Source organism: Pyrus communis, chromosome 3, assembly GCF_041283825.1.
Source record: "Pyrus communis isolate YQ-2024b chromosome 3, ASM4128382v1, whole genome shotgun sequence".
Lineage (NCBI taxonomy): Eukaryota > Viridiplantae > Streptophyta > Magnoliopsida > Rosales > Rosaceae > Pyrus > Pyrus communis.
The window spans coordinates 6,122,195-6,140,095 of NC_142567.1; the positions used below are offsets into that span (position 1 = coordinate 6,122,195).

Consider the following 17,901-nt stretch of genomic DNA (forward strand, 5'->3'; position numbering starts at 1 on the left):
ACTAAGACGATGATATTTTGATCTTGTTATTACTTAATATTACGATATAGTGGTATTCATCTTCACTTGTAAGTGAGAGATCTTCGGTTCGATTCTTGTTAAAAGATAAATTTGAATCACATTATTGCTAGCACATTGTGAGGCTTACCTCACTCCATTACCTCCTTAATGTGGATAATATCGTTCGTTAACAAAAAAAAAAAAAAAAAAAATGATTAGATCATGTTGTTGTTATTGGCATTTGGCATGAACATAGTTGTGATCAGGACCGGGCCTTCATATTTTCAAGGCCCTGTGCGACAACGATTAAGAGACCACGTTTACATATATAATTTTCCATTTCAACTTGGTCGACCTTTTCTTTTTTTTATATACAAACAATAATTAAGAAGAAGTGATTTGAATTCGGAACTTCGGATGCGAGAAAAAAAAAAAAAAAAAAAAAAAAAAAACCAATTGGGTTATAAGCTCTTTGCACCTTACCAACATTTTACACCATAAAAAAAGTAGATGAGTAAAATTAAAAATATGTCTAATTTCTATGATACTTGGAGATGGAGGAAAAACTTAGGTTTGTCTACTAATCATCTGGTGCAGGAAACATCATTTTAATTAATTAATTTTTTTCTTATCTATAAACCAACTTAATTGCATGATCAAGGTATGCATTTCTTCAAGCGATTAGCGTGATTCTTTCATAAACAAAATACAAAACTCAAATCGCATTTGCAAGTAGCGTATCTTCACCAAAGTTTATAAAATATGATGTTCTGAGGTGCTATTTGCAAAGACAAGCTCATAGGGGCAATGGGGAATGGGGATAGGCCTCAGTGATGATGGCCTCAAACCGTTGAGTTCGAAATGGATCGGCCCAACTCTTCCAAATTTTAGTTTAAACCTTAAGGAATTTTAAAGTTATGTGTATTAAGTGGTTTTTTATGCCGCTTAATACTACGGTATAGTGATATCATTTGTAAGTGAAAGATTTTATGTTCGATTCTCGCCAAAAGTGAATTTGAACCACAGTATTACTAGATCATTGTGAGGCTGAAACCACCCTCATTTCCCCTTAGTATATATAATGTATCGTTTGTTAAAAAAAAAAAAAGCACCCTCTATTGTTTCTTTGATGTCACATGTGTCAAAAAATTTGATTATAAATCTCTATTATGCATTAAAAATATTAAAATTGAGTTTTACAGACTAAAATAAAAAAATGCAAAAAATATTATCTCTTCCCTATGCGTTAACATTCAATATAACCAAATTAACAGAATTAGGAGTAAAATGATGACTTTTGAGTTTCAAATAACAAAATAGGATCCAAAATCGAGCTCCAGAAGTGAAGTGGAGAAAATTTTAAGATTTAGGAGTAAAGTTATAATTTTAGAGTTATATGGACAAAATGAGATTAAAAACGAGTTGCAAGGTGTAGCTAAAAATAAGCTTAAAAACTCGGTTTTCCTTAGCTTACAAGTAAACGCAAAAATATATTAATTACCACGTGGCAGCCTAGCAGCGATCATCAAGGATAACAGTGCCAGTGTCCAGAGAATAAGGAAATTCCTTATTCCTCTTTCTCTCCTCCACAAATTCTTATAAATTCCGATTATCCTCCGACAAACATCAATCGGAAAAAGAGAGAGAGAGAGAGAGGTTTTGACTCTCTACTTTCCAGGGTTTTGCCACACTCACAGCCACAGAAAACTATGGGAGGCAGCGGAGTCATGAGGTCGGTGGCAAAGGTGGCCGGGATCGGCGGCGTGGTACACGGCGGCATGCTCCGTGGCGCGCCGGGGGTTCCTTTGCCGACTGGTCATTCGGTGCGCAAGGCCTCAATTCCCGTGGCAGCGACCCTCACGGCTCAGAACTACGGCGGAGGTGAAGTGGCAGCAATCGAGAAGCCTGCGTCGGACGCGGTCGACGACTTCGTCGACTGGCAGGTGGTCAGCGCCGGAAAAGATGACCTGGTGATGTCGGGCGGCGAGCCGATGCCGAGGGTTGTCTTCGACGCTGCGCCGAGCTTCAAGGAGGCCAAAGAGGCCACCGCTGAATTGAAAGACGCCCTCGATAAGTATAATTTCTCCACCAATTAAAATGATAAACTAATTTAATTGTTTTATTTATTATTTTCCAATGAATTTCCATTCTTTTTTTGTGTTGTTTGTGTTATGCTCTGTTTGGTTAACGAGAAAAGAAAATTGCAAAATTATGAAAATCTACTTTTTTTGCAATTATTGGAAATTTACATTTCTGCTCTGGTATTGTGGAATTGCTTTGTTTGAATTACAAATTGCCAAATAGAAAGAGAATGTTTGACATTGTGTTTTTCTAGTTTTTGGGAATTTTCATTTGGGATATATTTGTATTTGTAGAAGCCGATTTTGTTGTTGAACATGAATGGTCGAAGAAATTAATTTCCTTTTTTTGGTCGAATGTGGAAGAAATTACTTACTGAAATGGTTTTCGGTGCGAAGAAAATATGTTTGAGTTTATTGGTTTTTGAATGGAATTAACAATTTCTTGTTATCCAACTGTAGATGTGGTTGTAGTCTTGTTGATGTCTTCTTGATTTCGTATTTTGGGAGATCAGAAGTTATCCCCCTTCTATAAGCGTAATCGGTTGCACTGTTACGAGGCACCAAATTTATAAGATTGAAGGAGTTTTTCTTCATTTTGTTGATGTATATGTATAATCTGTAGACTAATGTTGGCTCTATCATGCGTTCCGTACATGCACTTTCAGGGTGTATCTTTCTTCGCCCAAATCTACTGATTTGGGGGAGCCGTCTGCTGCTGCTGGTGTGGCTGGGCTGCCTCTGATAAAAAACCCTGAACCTGAGGAGATGGGATCCCTGCTTCCTACTAGGACTTCGGTGCCGAAACATGCTCTTCAAGCATTTGAAATGCTGAGTAGAAGTTCTGAAGCTCAGGTATTTGAACGGTCACGGTTAAGCCACGGTCACGGTTAAGCCACGTCAAAACAACTGGATCCCGGAAATATCCCTTGCCCTTTCCGGGATCCAGTTGCTTTGAACATGAAATTTAGTATGTGTCTTTTCTTCTTAAAATGTCAAGTGCTTTAAGCTACCCGAATTTACGATGACTGGCTTCGTACGATTTGTTAGGGGACTTGATTTATTTTCTTGGTTTCATGCCCCCAGAATGTTGTTGCTTCAATTACAAGTGACCCAAATATCTGGAATGCTATGATGGAAAATTCTGCGGTCAAGCAATTTATGGCCAACAAGAACTGTAATCTTAACACGGAAGAGTATGCTGCAGATACTTATCCAGCTTCACCCAAGAAGCTTGAAGATGAATCAGAGAAATCTAACAGCTTGGAAGATATGCTCGGTGGTTTTGTGCAGAAAATCAAGCTTACTGTGGATAAGTGGGTCAATGATTTGTCGTCATTCATCCAGAACATTTTCGAACCCCCTGCAGCTGAGACTGAAGCAGACGGAGGGAATACAGGAGCGGTTGTAGCATCTGCGTTCATGGGACTGGCGGTTATGGTTGTTATGGTGGTCTTGACGAAGCGTGCTTAGTTAATTCTAGCTCAATCTGCCGAAAAAACAATCCCAAACATGCGCGTCGCTGCGTAATGAGCGTTTGTGGAATAAATAAAAGCAATTTGATGCCCAAAGCATTGCTAATAGATGAGCAATCTGCGTGCATATTTCTTTAGCGTACGTGATTTTTTTTTTTTTTTTTTCCTTTTTCAAATACTGTATCAGAAAGTACCGCGTGTGAAACCTTCGTTAAGCAACAGAGAAGGTAGTGACATAATACGTACAGCTTATGCAGTTTCGGTAGTATGGATTTTTGTCATGGTTCACTTTCTGAGAATGTTTTGTGGTCAGATTTTCGTTATGATTTATGCATTTAGAATGCTTGATCTTGACTAGTTTGGCGTCTTAGGTTGGCTTGCAGATGCTTTTAACAATGCTCTAAAAATCGCTCACATGCTAGGCGGTTAGCCACCGTCTGATCAATTCCTAATCGCTTAAAAAATGACAAACTTTGAGAGATGTCCTAATTGAAGTGTATGGTAACTTTTATTCTCCAAATCTCAGGAATAATATAAGTATTTAGTTTTTAGACACTTAGTATTACAGTCTAATAATTTTCCTCTTCACTTGTAAATGAGAGGTCTTAGAATCTCGTGAATGACGAATTCAACAAAATTAGATTGTCCATTGTGTGACTTACCTTTGACTAGTTAAAACTATTTCTCATAGCAGAGATACTACAAACAGTTATTTCCTCTGCTGCTTTGATGACAATGAAAATTACAAATCTTAGATCATAATTAATCTACAAAACTGAACAATTACATCCACTTGTAATCGTAGCCAGTAGAACGGTGCGGGGAGTCGAGCTCTTCACTTTCCCATACCGCCAAGCAGGCTTCTCCTGCCGTTCAAATTCATTGCTCGTCTGCTGTAAAAATGGACGTTCAAGACATAATTGGTGTTGCATTAGTCATTACTTATGCACATGACGTCCTCTTTTGATATGTGCATCTTCCCCTTGCCTCTCCTACCGTTTACTTGTGTCCGATCACGATCAGGTTCCCCTCGCTGGAAAGAACATGGATTTAACGCACATCAAATGCTAACGGACTGTAATAATGGTAACAGCAACATAAAAATGGAAAATCGCATCGGTACTAGGAGTCTAGGAGTGTGCACTCACCTTCCTCAAGACAAATGCCAAATAGAGATGAGCTACTTCCCATTCATCTTTCGATAGTGTACCTGGATATTGCAAAGCAGAAATGAGAAGCATTAAGCTAATTAAAAAAAAATCATAAATAAGCAACTGAAACTAAATTGTCACAGTTGATAGGAAACAAACTTACTTTGATCTTGGTTACCATCACCCAATGCACCAAGCCTCCGCATTAACTCCACAAATTCTGGTTTTTTCATATACTCATGCACAAATTCGTGGTTGTTCTTCACCAAAACTAGCTCCATATCGTACTGCAACAGGTCAATTCATTTATATGAATACGAGAAGATTTTTAGCGAAAAGTAGATAAACGTTTCAAATAGCTCCTTTCAATTAGCAGGGTGTGCTTCTGAATGCACTTCTGTCACCATCTGTGATGAAAGAAGAAAGTATACCTCTTCGACCAACGATTTGAAAACATGAAATGGGACAATCCATTCCGGGCAATCAACAGCATCCTCCAGGTGAAACTTGTACTTGATACCAAAGGGGCTCGAAGACTTGAATTTCTGCACCATACATGAAGTATTTGTCAAATTAGGAATAATTGAAAAAAATAGTTTATAAATACTTGTCTCAGATTGGAGAATTGCCAAATTGAAAAACAAAGCATCTGAGTAAATTCATACCTTTTCAGAAAAGTCTTCATCAAAGCGTATCCAGTAGACACTATTACCAAAGACCAATCCTTCAGCTGGACATCACAATGAAAATACCATCTCCGATAAATAACGGTGAAAGTAGTCTGCCATGCCCAAGATCTTAATGCTAAACATACGAGAGTGAAATGGGAAATTCTTTCTTTTTTTTTTAATGAATTTTCACTATCTACTCGGCCAGAGAGAATATATTGCTTATGAGACAAATGACCGCAGTTAACAGTGTCAAATTTGTTTCTTTTTCCTAGGTCACAGTTTAACATGACTCTAAAAGGAAATGAATCATCAAGGCATAAGATAAACCTTCTCTGAGCTTTTTGATAATCACATTTGCATCAGGCATTGTTCCAATAAAAGTACCGCCAGGGCGCAGTAAAGCCGATACATTAGCCAAGGCTCGCCGCGCACGTGCCTCAGTAGACCAGGAATAATGCAAGGCAAACTGCAAAATAAAATGTGTTTTAAGCAGTCAGTTTCAAAGGCTCTCCTCCCCTCAAATCTTTTAATTACATTACAATATAAGGTAGAAAGCTATTAGTGCATGAGAGGCTCACCTGGCAACTGACAACATCAAAGGGGGCATCATCAGCCAGGACTTTATCCAGGCGAACCTGAAACCATGCACATACATAGCATTAATAATCATACATTACAGACGCACTAAGCAGGGTAAACATATGCTGCTTCCTAACGGCTTCTTCTTTGATTGAGTGAAGCAAAGGTAAGCTCCCAAGGAACAGAGCAATGGCTTAGTTAGCAGCTATCCAATTTGCAATTACCTCATAGCAATCTCCACATATAAGATGCGCAGGAAATGTAAACTTTTTACGACGCTGATGATGGTCAGCATCACCATTGTAACGAGTACGACAATCTTCTATCTGTACAAATATTTGAACACAATAATAAGGTTGTTGATGATGGCACACTTTTAAAAATAATCACACTAAGGACAAGAGGCAGACAACAAGACTGACTTCCAACATTCTTGATAATACGACACTTCACCATAGCTCTAATGTCGGCCAACTAAAAATCTATTACTACTAATGCAAATTTATGCATCCTGAAATGTAGGTCAGCAATTGAGTGGGAAATACAGCAAAATATGGTCCTAGAATAAGTTTTCTACTCCATTAAACAATAACTAGTTAACTGCGATAAAGAGATTAGACAGACTCAGCGAAGCTATTTATCAAAAAGAAAAATGCGAACTAATAGGCCAAGTATAACCAAATTTAAATACTTACCGAGCCTTCAGCAATATCAATTCCAACATAATACCCAATTTTTGCCTTGTCCCATTTGATGAGATCACCCCCCTAGACAATAAATTACATTTAAAAGAGAATATTTAGTTGCAGGGAGGGGAAAACGAAAAGATACAAATGGACCACCAATACCTTGCCACATGCAAGATCCAGAACAGCATCTCCTTTGCGAGCATATAGCTGGATTAAAACACTCTTAATCTGCTCAACAAGAGAAGGAACTATAACCAACTGAAAAGTATGAAGTGTGATCAAACAATTTTGAAGTATTAATTAAGGAGATTAAAAGACAAACCCAATTGTTAAGCTTCTTTAAATGGATGATTGGACTAGCTTCTCGTTCTTCTAGAGTTTGATTCGTCCTTGCACTGTAATGATCGGCCACTTTACGTGCAAATTTTTTTGTGGTTTCATCCTCCAAGAATTCGGCATCACCTAAGACCACAATGTAATAAACCATGGTTAGAAAACCATGAAGATTTCAAATTTTCAATATTGAATTTTCCTATTGTATGGCTATTAGATACACACACACACACACACACAGAAAATGCATATATTTATACATATACATATACATATATATTTCCTTTGCTTTGTTTCAGCTAAAAAAAATAGTAAGAAATAGGAAATTCAAAATTTAGTCGCATTCCCTTCTTGTCCATTTCCTCTGTTACCAAATAGTGGGGAACTAAAAATCCGAGGTTCGAATTAATCCCCCACACTAATCAGACACACAGAAACATTCAATAAATTGGCAATCGAAAACACAAAAACAAATAAGAAAAAAAGTTTTCAACTTATGCAATTCTCTTCCTCTTCCTTCATTTATCAGCAAAACCCCACAAAACCCAGATCCAAAAACTCCCGAAATAACCTAAAAGATTACCAATTTACCAGAAGAAATCACAAATCCGAACCAGAAAACAAAAGGGGTTTACGAATTTCACCTTCTGGGTTGTGTTTGAATCTCGACTGGGGAGGCCCGAGGGAGGTGGACGACGATTCCGAGTACCCTCGTTTCATGGGCAAAAATAGAAATTGCACCGGGACACAATCGGGGTTCTGCGAGGAAGAACCGAACGCCGGCACAAAATTAAAGCTTTGATATCAAGAAGCAACCACAGACAGACAGCAACGTTAATTTTCTTTATATTTTTGCGTGTTTTTATTCTTGAGGCGTATATTTGTGCGTGTTTAATTATTGGTGAGGTGAGAGAGAAGGACAAGGAACGAAGGAGAAAGGCCTGAACAGATTTGAACGGTGGCTCCGAGCAGTGTTTTTCTGTATCCAATTGTTATGTTTGCAGGCCCCGTGGTGCGGTAGGGTGCGCTTCTGATTTTTATTCTAGTTTTATGAATATCTTTTCACCTTTTTCACTATGAGTCAAAAGATTATTCAAACCCGCCCTTCCTTTTTGTCCCTTTAAAATTTTAAAAGATGATAGCCCTGGTCGGACGGTTAGTTGAGATCTTTTGCGTGTAGCCAGTGTAGGAAGGAGATTAGGGGAACACAATTGTATTGAAATACATCAATTACAAAGTAAAATGGCATAGAATTAAAGTATGAGAATTTTAACGAAAAACTTCCGATGAATAGACGAAAAATCATATTTTTACATTAAAAAATTAATCATTATACTGTTTACTTTACTATTTATTTTGTCCTTATCGTTAAAACTCAAAGTTTTCAAATCTTTTTTCATTAATTTTTCTTTAAAGTATTAGGTCACATTGAAAATATGAAAAACAAGCAAATAATGAGTTTTCATCTAATTATTCAATAAGTCTCTTATAATTTATTGAAGAAAAATAAAATGCCTAAGCAAGAGTCATGACGTAAACCGATGCATAGACGGATCTAGAGAAACAAAATGAACGGCTAAAAAGACCTAGCCATATTTTTTTAATTTTTAAATGTTTAATAATTCGGATTAGGATTCTCTTTCAAGCCTATCGGATCTATCGGATCGTTGAAATTTTATCCAATGATTATAATTATTAGAGAGATCCTTTTTATTTATAGCTGTTGAATAAAATTTTAACTCGGATGAAATTGTTCATGAGGTTCCGCACCTTTAGCTCGGGAGAGGATGCTAATCCTAATAAGAATCCTTTGGGAGGGTCCTCCCAGAATACGGCCGATGGCGTCCTGCGACGGTTCCGACCTCATCGTTTCGAGTCCTACTCCGCCTCTGCGGGCGAAATGCCGGTATGCATGCCATTCTTGCCGCGCTCTTTAATTCTTTCTCCACAAATTTTGCATTTTTCTTTTTGTTCAGAAACACAATTAAAGTCAGTTAATTGAAAATTTAATCAAAGCAATTTGGGTTGCTGTAAATTGGAATCTACCGTATCTGATGGACATCGATTTTGTGATGCTTGATTGTGAACTCATGTCTTTTGTTTTAGTTAATGTCTTTTTTGTTTTGGTTCAATGTTGTCGGTCTAATTTGTTAGTTGGAATAGACAAATAAGAAGGTTTGGACTTTTGGGATTTCATCATTGAAATTTCATAGATTTTTGCTTTGATATATTCATTGCATCTGTACAAATTGTTCTTTATAGCTTTGTAGCAAAAAAAATGTTGTTAGATGTGGTGTCTCGGGTCATCGTTAACTTGGAGAAGTGTTCTAAACCACTGTACTGAAGTTTTAGGAATCCTTGTCAGGTTCTTCTTGTAATCCACATAGTAAAGACCGAACCGAACAGTGTATCCCATGTTCCATTCCCAGTTGTCGAGCAGTGACCACACAAAATAACCACGCACGTCACAGTTGTCTTGCCTGCATTGATTGAGTTTTCTGTTAAGTTACAATGTTGGAGTTCTAGAAATGTCACGAAATAACCTCACAAAGATATTGAAGTGGGGAGTGGTTATTACCTTATAGCAGCAGATAGGTTCGAGAGATAGTCCCTGTGAAAGGTTATCCTCTTTTCGTCGTTTAAAGCCTTTTCTAAAGGTATGAAACGTTTATTTGGATCATCCATACCTGTGCTCATGCATTTGAACATCTGTTATTTCATGAAACTTTGAATTGTAAGTTGTGAATCTGAATCTAGTCTACTCACCATTTTCTGTTATTATCATCGGGGGGTTCCCATACTTATCTTTCAGGTGTCTTGCCAACTTTCGGATGCCCCATGGGACTATGCGCAACCAGCGGGAAGCTGCCTGGAGGAGGAAGCACCGACGAGCTTTCTTAAATATGAAATCAGTGACTGAATTCAAGGTTTTAGGAAGGGTTTGAGACATACTCTTTCTCCGATTGCCACTCCTCCTTTGTATGCTACAACAAAAGCCAGGTATAATAATAATCAGTTGACATCCTGATTTTGATTCTTTTGTAATTAGGTAGTGCTTGGTCTTCTGGAATGGACCTTGGAATGGAATAGACATTCCATACGCAGGAATATGCCGGACGGAATGCCCATACCATTGTTTGGTCGACAGGGAAAAAAAAATTGGAATGGGCAATTTCCCTTCGCCCAAAGTGTTTTATAATTCCAATTGCTTTCCTTACCAATTTGTCCTACTTTGACCTTAACTCTTTCAGCGTTCATTGCATTCAATTAGATGCCGGTGATCATTCCAGCAACCAAACACTACAAGTGGGTAGAAAGTGTTTTGGCATCTTACGGGTTGAAATGACTGCAGCATCAGATGTAGCATCCTGCATTATGAACTTTCGAATCCGAGTCCTGTCATTTCGAGCATAATATGTGGTGTAGTGGTTTAGGCCAACAAAGTCCAAGGTTCCAACCAGGAAATTTGCGATATCCTGTGAAATCTCTGGTAGTCTCTTATCCACAAGCTTCTTCATTGAAAGTGGATATTCGCCAAAAAATAGTGGATCAAGGAACCTGATTCACTTTTCTGTGTTATTTGTGTTTGTACAATTTTTGGTCTCTGTGACTCATAGAACATTTACAAAGAAATTACCATCCCAATGAAAAATCGATTGCTCTGTGTGCTGCATCTCTGTCCTCATCATTATCAGATGCAGGCTCGTACCATTTGGCATCCAATGAAATTCCTACTTGGCCTCCTTGTATTTCCTAGATGGTTCAGTAAAAAAAAACATAAGTTCCATGTGTCATTTTCTTTAACATGTGGCATAAAGTTTACTATTTGAGTTAGGAAGTATAATTTTACAGAAATGAGGGTACCTTGAAAAATTGCCGGTAACTATGATAAGCGGCAGCATGAGACAGGAGGATGTTGTGAGCAACAATGTACGGTTCAGCAGATGAATTTCCCTTCTTACAAAACAAATGGCCAAGAATAGAACATCTCCCCGGAGCTTGTATGCCCAAGTCATAACCTTGGAGTGCGTTACCATGAGGCTCGTTGAAGGTGATCCAGTTCTTAACTCTGTTGCCAAAAGTTTTGTAGCAGGTGAAGGCATAATGTTCGAAGTCTTTTCTGTAAGCAAGTGAGGTAAATGTTAAGTCTTTTTCAGCATTTTCAAATCCTTTCCTGCAGCTGTTGGATACTTACATTATGTTTGCACTCAACCACCCTTCGTATCTGTCTTCAAGCACTTGTGGAAGATCCCAGTGATATAGAGTTACAAAAGGTTTGATCCCTAATCGAAAAGAATAGTTTGACCTTCAATAACATTGTCATTGAGAAAGAATTATTTTCTTAAAATCAGTTATGGATTTCAATGGCATTGTTAAAGCAATCGAATTGTATTCTTGAAAAAGAATTCTCTATCTAAGAATTATATTCTTGTTGAGGTCTCATTGCGTACCTTTTTCGAGTAAAGCATCTATAAGGCTGTTGTAGTAGTTTATTCCTTCTGAGTTGGGTTCTCCTGTTCCATCTGTTTCAGGTTATTTTCGAAAGCAGTAAGTAATCAGAAGACAGTGAGATAGAGAAAACGAAAATCTGGACAGAATCAAATCTTACTTGGAAAAATTCTCGGCCACGATATTGAGAATCTGTATGCATCCACTCCCATATCCTTCATCAACTCTATATCACTCTGCAAATATCAAGTTTAGTTTAGTAATTTACAATATACTTGAACTCTGCCATTTGTTTACTCTGGATATGTTTTGTGTTGTGCTATTATAGTAACTCCGTTATAACTTCTATAAAAAATAAAGAATTTTAACGGGGTAAATAAGGGATGGAAGTTCTAATAGGTTACTCAAAATGACCATTGCACCACTGCGACAAGTTCAGGGGGGGGCCAATAGTCACTGATTTTTTATTAGGGACCCAAGCTCCAATTAGCCTAAAGTTAAGGGACTGTTGCTCTAATTTTCTCTTAATTTATTATGAAAGACTTGTCTGAACTAAAAAAAGACTTGGAAGAAAAGAAAACTTTGAGACAATCTGCTATCGCTTGTAAGGTTAAAACTCCAGAAAGTCAACTTAGGTCACTGTTATGTTCACCTGAAATCTGTGATATTGATCAACTGCTGTGTCTGCATTGCTGAAGTCCAGAATCCTCCCTGTTAAACAAACAAAACAATCTCAAAGCCGCTTCTTCCGTAAGTTTCTCTTTGTTTTTTGCATATCATTTAAAATGCCTCATTGAATTTGAATTCATACCCGGTTCTTTCGCGAAAGTGTCCCATACGCTAACTCCCTTGTTTCCTTCATTTGCAGCGCCCTCAAACTACACCACATACAAGACCCCATGAATGGTTAAACTGCTATTTGACATGCAAGCTCTGCCGAGATGTTGAAACAGAAACAAAGGAATACCTGGTATGCTGAAGAAGCTGTTCCGAAAACAAACCCGTCGGGGAAATCAGCTCTGCTAAGAGACTCCGCGTTTGCGAAGAGCCTGGCTATCAAAACCAGGACGAGGCATAGTCTCATGGCGTAGTCTTGAGGTTAGCTTCCAGCTTCATGGAGGATTCTGAATTTATAGAGGAAGTAGAATAATAAGCTAGCTTAATTTTAAAGTGAAGGATATGATCCCATTACTCACCAAATTAAAATAAAAATAAAAAATAAAAATAAAAATAAAAAGATTCAAAAATATGTTGGAGGCAGAATTTGGGCAAAAGGGTTCGATATGAGGCAATTCTCTTGCGCTGGAAGGTGACGTGGGGAGGTTGGCTGTTCTTTGTGTGCACGTTACAAACGAAAAATTTGGAAATTCAGGCGCTTCTCAGAGGAAGCAACTTTCATGTTTGGTAGGTACTTTAAAGGTTTTTGTTTTAAATATTATTGTCACTTGGCGGTCTACCAGTAGTTTTTCTACTTGAAATTATGAGATCTTAGATTCGAGTTATTTGCTGGACGACTTTGCTATCAAATTATTATGACTATTTATTATGTGACTTAGACCAGATTCTACGTCTCTAAGCACAAATATCTCGTTGAAGGAAAAACAATTTTGGAATTATTATAAAATAATTTCGTTGTCGAAATGATAAGATTTAAGCAAGAATCTAAATTTCGAAATTCAGGCGCTCCTCAGGGGAAGCAATTTTCATGTTTGATAGGTACTTTAAAGGTTTTTGTTTTAAATATTATTGTCACTTAGTAATTATAGTCTACCGGTACTTTTTCTACTTGAAATAATGAGGTCTTAGATTCAGTTATTTGCTGGACGATTTTGGTATCAAATTATTATGATTAATTTATTATGTGACTTACACCAGATCCTCCATCTCTAAGCACAAATATCTAGTTGAAGGAAAAACAATTTTGGAATTATTATAAATAAAATAAAATCCTCATCTTATTTATTTGTCCAAATGATAAGATTTAAGCAAGAATCTAAACGAAGGACAATCTTAAACCTTGAGCAATGGTACCGTCCACGTCAACCATATAAGTTCTAGTTGGTAGGGAAGATGACTAATATTATATTTTCACCTCCATTGCCTTCTTTCAATTTTTTAATTTTTTTAATTTTTTTTAATTTTGACACCGTGATAGGATAGATACAAGATATTGATGGTCATCTCATCTTACACATAACCTCATAAAGATTGAGAAGGATATAGGGCCTTGGCGTTCATGAATTGCGTGGAAAATACAAACTTATCGCCTTTCAACCGCCAAATCTTGGGAACAAGACGAATATAAGAACAAAGAATATGTGATTTGGGTCGAATAATTTATTTTATTCCTTATTTTTATACTTTCTCTCGTTACAAAATTATATCCATTCCATGGCTAATAAATAAAAAAGTAGTTTTGACTAGGACATACAGAGATATGGAAAATTAACATTTTAGTGGTGGAGCATCCAGCATCCAGCATTTTGCTTTTGTGACTCGTGAGCGAGTATATTCACATCCGTTTGTGTTTGTGTATATTTTTATTTTTCAATTTATCTTTCCAAATTAGTTATTTAATTATAGTCCACGCCCTAATTTTAATTTCTAACCCCAGAAATTAAAAAAAAAAAAAATTGTTTTTAACTTGGGGCTATTGGGTAGCTTGCTTTCCAAGAAAGCTAATATAAATTTCGGAGACAAGGCCCTGGCTCCCCTTGTAAGGCCTCCGGTTAATCCCTGCCAAGTTGCGTGCCCTCGACTCAGTGTGCCCTGTAGTAGTAGAAGTGAGTTTGGTTTCATTCGATTTTTGGTCCGATTTTGGTTTGGTTTGGTTTCTTTTTATTTTTTAAATAACTTGTAAATAAAATTTAACACAAAAGGCCCATTAATAAGTAGCCCAACAGCTTCTTCCTCTCCACGGGTTGAAGTAGGCCCCGAGAGGGCCGTTGCAGATTCTGGCGACTACGACAAGGTCGGTGCAGGAAATCAGGAAGGATAAGACACCCCGGGAAGGAGAAAAACCGTTTGGCCGCGGAGCGTAAATCTCCACGGCCCGGTGAGGATACCCAAATCCAAGTCTTCACCTTCCCACATCCTGAAGACGCCACCCAAGTCCCCAACATCTCCGTCTTCCTCTCTGTCGTGGAAGCTCTAAGGCTTGACTTCCAGCTTTCCCTGGGTTCGCAACGCCACCGTCGAGCGGGGCAGGTCGAAATCGACGACAGCGGGGAGGACGGTAGTGAGCCCTGATTGGACGCTGACATTATCAGGTTTTCGATCTCGTCGATGTCGGATTGGGAGGATGGATTATAAGAAAATTTTCATCAAAAATGCATTTTGTAGAACATGAACATAATAGTTTGGCATCGTGGTATGAGTAAAATAAAAATTTTAAAAAAATAAAAAGTAAAACATAAAATAAATAAAATTAAGACGTAGAGAGACGCAGCTCAAACTTATGCCCTCAAGAAAGTCCAAAGTGCAATTGAAGCAATGAAGGCTCGTGAGGTTTAGAGTTTAGGGGTATGTGAATGGTAATGGAAGAATAGTAGCAGGCTGTAAAGATAACACTTCGTGTCACAACCCGTCCCAGAATTTTAATTCCGAGGACGTGAAGTTATGAAAATGCCCTTAAACGGGACTAAGGGGCGTAAAATTTGTTGTAACTTGATGATTTGGGGATTGGGTAGGAACCCCACATCCCTCAAATCTCTCCCTCATTCCCGTACCTTGTCTCTCTCTCCTCCCTCACAAATCTCTCATTCTCTCTGTAAGTTCTTTCTCTCTCTCTCTCCTTCGAACTCACACGGACCACCCACAAACCACCCCAAAACTATACCAACGAAGGATCTAAGACCACCATCGTACTCCTGAGGACCACACGAACACGATGGTACCAATTTCAGGTGAGTTTCACTTCGGAAAACATGGATTTCAATTTCACTGTGCGTGTGCACTGTTCATGCACACGTAAAGATTGATGTTTTTTGGGATTTTGAAGCTTGTAGGAAGCTTGGTGAGGTCCTAAGGAAGCTCGGAGTGCTTCGTTTGAAGGATTTGGACGTCGGGATCACGAACTGTAAGTCCGGCCGAATTTTCGTGATTTTTGGAAAAATTTGATTCCGTTGTTTTTAGGCCCTAAAACTAGTCCAACGTGGTAGATTATGATTAGGGCTTCATTTTGGTATAGATTACATGAAAAATGGACGAAAGAACAAGGAGAATGACAAGTTCAAAGTTTGGCCGGAGCTTTCGGGGCATTTTCCGGCGAAACCACGGCGAGTTAGGGGTCAAGGCAGGTATGGATGTGTTCGTCTCGTCAATACCTTCATTTTGATATATAGTACGTCGAAAATGGTTAAGAAATGAAGAAGTTATGACACTTTGAAATTTACCCAGAAATTCCGGCAAAACACTATTTCCGGCGAAACCAGTCCGGCGACGCGAGGAAGAAGATGCGCGCGTGGGCAGCGCGTGAACAGTGCGCGTGGGGGCGCGTGAGAGCTCCAAATTGAGTTCTGAAAATTGTCACGCGTTCGTGACGTCGTGTAGATCACCGTGGTATATTCATACACCCAAATTGAGCAACGTATGAGAAAGTTATGGACGAATGTTTGGTGTATGCGCGTTAAATAACGTCAATTTGGTTACTTTTTGTATAGGTGAAAATTATACAGAGGAAGAATGTAACCAAGCTAGGGGAGGTTCAGGGACCTATGAGACGTCGATGTGATCAGTGAGTGGGCAGTTATTTTTCAGTATATATATATACGTATGCTTGACGTATTTTAAAAGAAATACGAATTAAATATCCTGTCATATATGCATCATATTTTAATATGTGCATTACCATAATTATGCATACTGTTGCATGGTGCTGAGGAGGCCCAGGTAAGCTACATTTCAAATACATTTGATATACGTATGAAATACGTTTGGGATACGATTGAAATACTATCATCACATGCATTAGTAGTGGCATACATTTATATATGTGTATTTGGTGCTGTGGACGCACAGGTAAGTGCCAGGTAAGTGGTATTTATGTTTGTATGCAATGGTAGTTTGAGAGGTTTAGAGAGCTCATAATCTGCACCCCCGGTGTTAGTGCTCCCGCCCGAGGCCAGGGCCCAGCCTTCACGTGTATGTTCACCAGCACCGCATGCTCGCCTTGGATCCAAGTTAGGTGCAAGCCTGTCGTACAGACCACATTAGGTGGTTCCGACTTGTAGGTGACCCGCGATTTATCGCACAGCTTCACGTGATCGTAGCACTAGAGCATATATATATTACACCCAGCCTGTCGTACAGACCACAATAGGTGGTTCCGACTCGTGTGCAGATTCAGTTATTGAGTTGAGAGTGGAGCTCTAGATGCAGCCGTACAGGTCACGTTAGGTGACTCCCGGCTGCTAGATTATATGTTATTGATGTGAATTACGCTTGAGCATTTATATTTGATTATGAGATTCGGTTGTGGCATATTCTCGAGCATAAATGGCATACTGTGAAGCATGAATGGCATATTATAGAGCATGAATGGCATATTCTTGAGCATGAATGATATACCCTTGAGCATGTTGGCATATCTATACATACGTATATATGTTATTTTCTGGGAAACTATACTTGTTTTACGGCGAGGGGTTAGTATATGCAAAAGAGAAAAGAAGGTTTTGAATACGTTCGTTTTGCTGACCCACTCAATTTTGTTTTGCGCCCCTCCAGGTTTAAGATATCAGAGCTTGGTGGCTACGAGGAATTCAACGGTGTTCTGACAGAATGGACCAAATAAGGACTCACCTTCGGGTGTTTCATCTTAGAAATTGTATCTTTAAAGCTTCCGAACTGTGCAAATGGTTACGTCACTCTCACGTGACGGCCAGCATGCCCTCCTTCGGGACAGGGTGTGTCAAGTTGGTATCAGAGCCTAAGTTTCAATCTTGGACATCTTGAGAAGTTCTAGTGAATTCTGTCAGAACTACACCGCCTCGTAGCAAACCACGTAGTTAGAAGAATTTAGTCTCCCTGATTTAGCTGTTAGGGGAAACTATTATTTTGGTGATTCAGTATATTATTTAAAAGGGACATTTTAAGATGGGTTATGAGTTGAATTTGAATCACCTTATGAAATGATGAACCTGAGGGAGCAAAGTGATGGATTAACCAATTGGAAAAGATGTTTTAGATTATGCAAGTCAAAGGAATCTTCCTTTTGACAGAAGGGTTGAGACGACTACCTGGTTTGAGTTATGAACTTGTATCCTGGTGGAAACAGGAGTATAATGCGTTGTCACCAAAGGAAACAGCCGATTGAGAATTGTTTAAGGACTTGTTTAAAGAAAAGAATTATTTCCTTTGGCATCTTATGATGGTAGAAAGCAAGAGTTTGCAAATGTGAGACAAGGAAAGCTGACGATCAATGAGTATTATAAAAAGTTCTCAGACTTGCCTTGTCCCATTCGAATATTGCCGTT

At 38.4% G+C, this 17,901-nt stretch overlaps 3 protein-coding genes and 2 long non-coding RNA genes across 5 annotated transcripts; 3 read left to right on the top strand and 2 right to left on the bottom strand.

The window, feature by feature from the left end:
* The first annotated feature begins 1,467 nt into the window (after positions 1-1,467).
* On the top strand, positions 1,468-3,865 carry LOC137715171 (uncharacterized). The gene is made up of 3 exons (XM_068454410.2): positions 1,468-2,074; positions 2,747-2,933; positions 3,165-3,865. Exons 1-3 carry the CDS (start codon positions 1,710-1,712, stop codon positions 3,549-3,551), a joined length of 939 nt encoding a protein of 312 aa, XP_068310511.2. The 5' UTR covers positions 1,468-1,709; the 3' UTR covers positions 3,552-3,865.
* Positions 3,866-4,039: 174 nt separating this feature from the next.
* On the bottom strand, positions 4,040-8,066 carry LOC137715170 (mRNA cap guanine-N(7) methyltransferase 1). Its single transcript, XM_068454409.2, has 12 exons — positions 7,621-8,066; positions 6,966-7,105; positions 6,803-6,871; positions 6,650-6,721; positions 6,179-6,280; positions 5,954-6,010; positions 5,703-5,841; positions 5,370-5,434; positions 5,136-5,249; positions 4,868-4,991; positions 4,702-4,763; positions 4,040-4,586 (listed from the first exon to the last, which is right to left on the bottom strand). The coding sequence occupies exons 1-12, from the start codon at positions 7,694-7,696 to the stop codon at positions 4,485-4,487; spliced, it is 1,122 nt and encodes a 373-aa protein (XP_068310510.1). The 5' UTR covers positions 7,697-8,066; the 3' UTR covers positions 4,040-4,484.
* Positions 8,067-8,728: 662 nt separating this feature from the next.
* On the top strand, positions 8,729-12,672 carry LOC148697809 (uncharacterized). The gene is made up of 5 exons (XR_015960562.1): positions 8,729-8,882; positions 9,789-9,976; positions 10,228-11,250; positions 11,509-12,175; positions 12,294-12,672. It is a non-coding gene; the product is annotated as an uncharacterized LOC148697809 (long non-coding RNA).
* On the bottom strand, positions 9,168-12,533 carry BGLU41 (beta glucosidase 41). Its single transcript, XM_068454496.2, has 13 exons — positions 12,393-12,533; positions 12,237-12,303; positions 12,078-12,136; positions 11,586-11,661; positions 11,428-11,499; positions 11,172-11,259; positions 10,841-11,096; positions 10,614-10,729; positions 10,311-10,534; positions 9,929-9,960; positions 9,743-9,845; positions 9,555-9,663; positions 9,168-9,456 (listed from the first exon to the last, which is right to left on the bottom strand). The coding sequence occupies exons 1-13, from the start codon at positions 12,507-12,509 to the stop codon at positions 9,261-9,263; spliced, it is 1,515 nt and encodes a 504-aa protein (XP_068310597.2). The 5' UTR covers positions 12,510-12,533; the 3' UTR covers positions 9,168-9,260.
* A 2,953-nt stretch (positions 12,673-15,625) lies between the features above and the next one.
* On the top strand, positions 15,626-16,273 carry LOC148697810 (uncharacterized). The gene is made up of 3 exons (XR_015960300.1): positions 15,626-15,723; positions 15,824-15,985; positions 16,087-16,273. It is a non-coding gene; the product is annotated as an uncharacterized LOC148697810 (long non-coding RNA).
* Positions 16,274-17,901: the final 1,628 nt, after the last annotated feature.

Excerpts from the sequence above, each read along its gene's own strand:
- LOC137715171 (XM_068454410.2), top strand. The coding sequence starts at position 1,710 with ATGGGAGGCAGCGGAGTCATGAGGTCGGTGGCAAAGGTGGCCGGGATC. Across the intron at positions 2,075-2,746 it reads TTGAAAGACGCCCTCGATAA|GGTGTATCTTTCTTCGCCCA; the intron begins GTATAATTTCTC and ends ATGCACTTTCAG. Across the intron at positions 2,934-3,164 it reads GTAGAAGTTCTGAAGCTCAG|AATGTTGTTGCTTCAATTAC; the intron begins GTATTTGAACGG and ends TCATGCCCCCAG.
- LOC137715170 (XM_068454409.2), bottom strand. The coding sequence starts at position 7,696 with ATGAAACGAGGGTACTCGGAATCGTCGTCCACCTCCCTCGGGCCTCCC. Across the intron at positions 6,281-6,649 it reads TTGATATTGCTGAAGGCTCG|ATAGAAGATTGTCGTACTCG; the intron begins GTAAGTATTTAA and ends ATATTTGTACAG. Across the intron at positions 4,764-4,867 it reads TGATGGTAACCAAGATCAAA|GTACACTATCGAAAGATGAA; the intron begins GTAAGTTTGTTT and ends TGCAATATCCAG.
- BGLU41 (XM_068454496.2), bottom strand. The coding sequence starts at position 12,509 with ATGAGACTATGCCTCGTCCTGGTTTTGATAGCCAGGCTCTTCGCAAAC. Across the intron at positions 11,097-11,171 it reads TGGTTGAGTGCAAACATAAT|AAAAGACTTCGAACATTATG; the intron begins GTAAGTATCCAA and ends ACTTGCTTACAG. Across the intron at positions 10,535-10,613 it reads ATCGATTTTTCATTGGGATG|GTTCCTTGATCCACTATTTT; the intron begins GTAATTTCTTTG and ends AAAGTGAATCAG.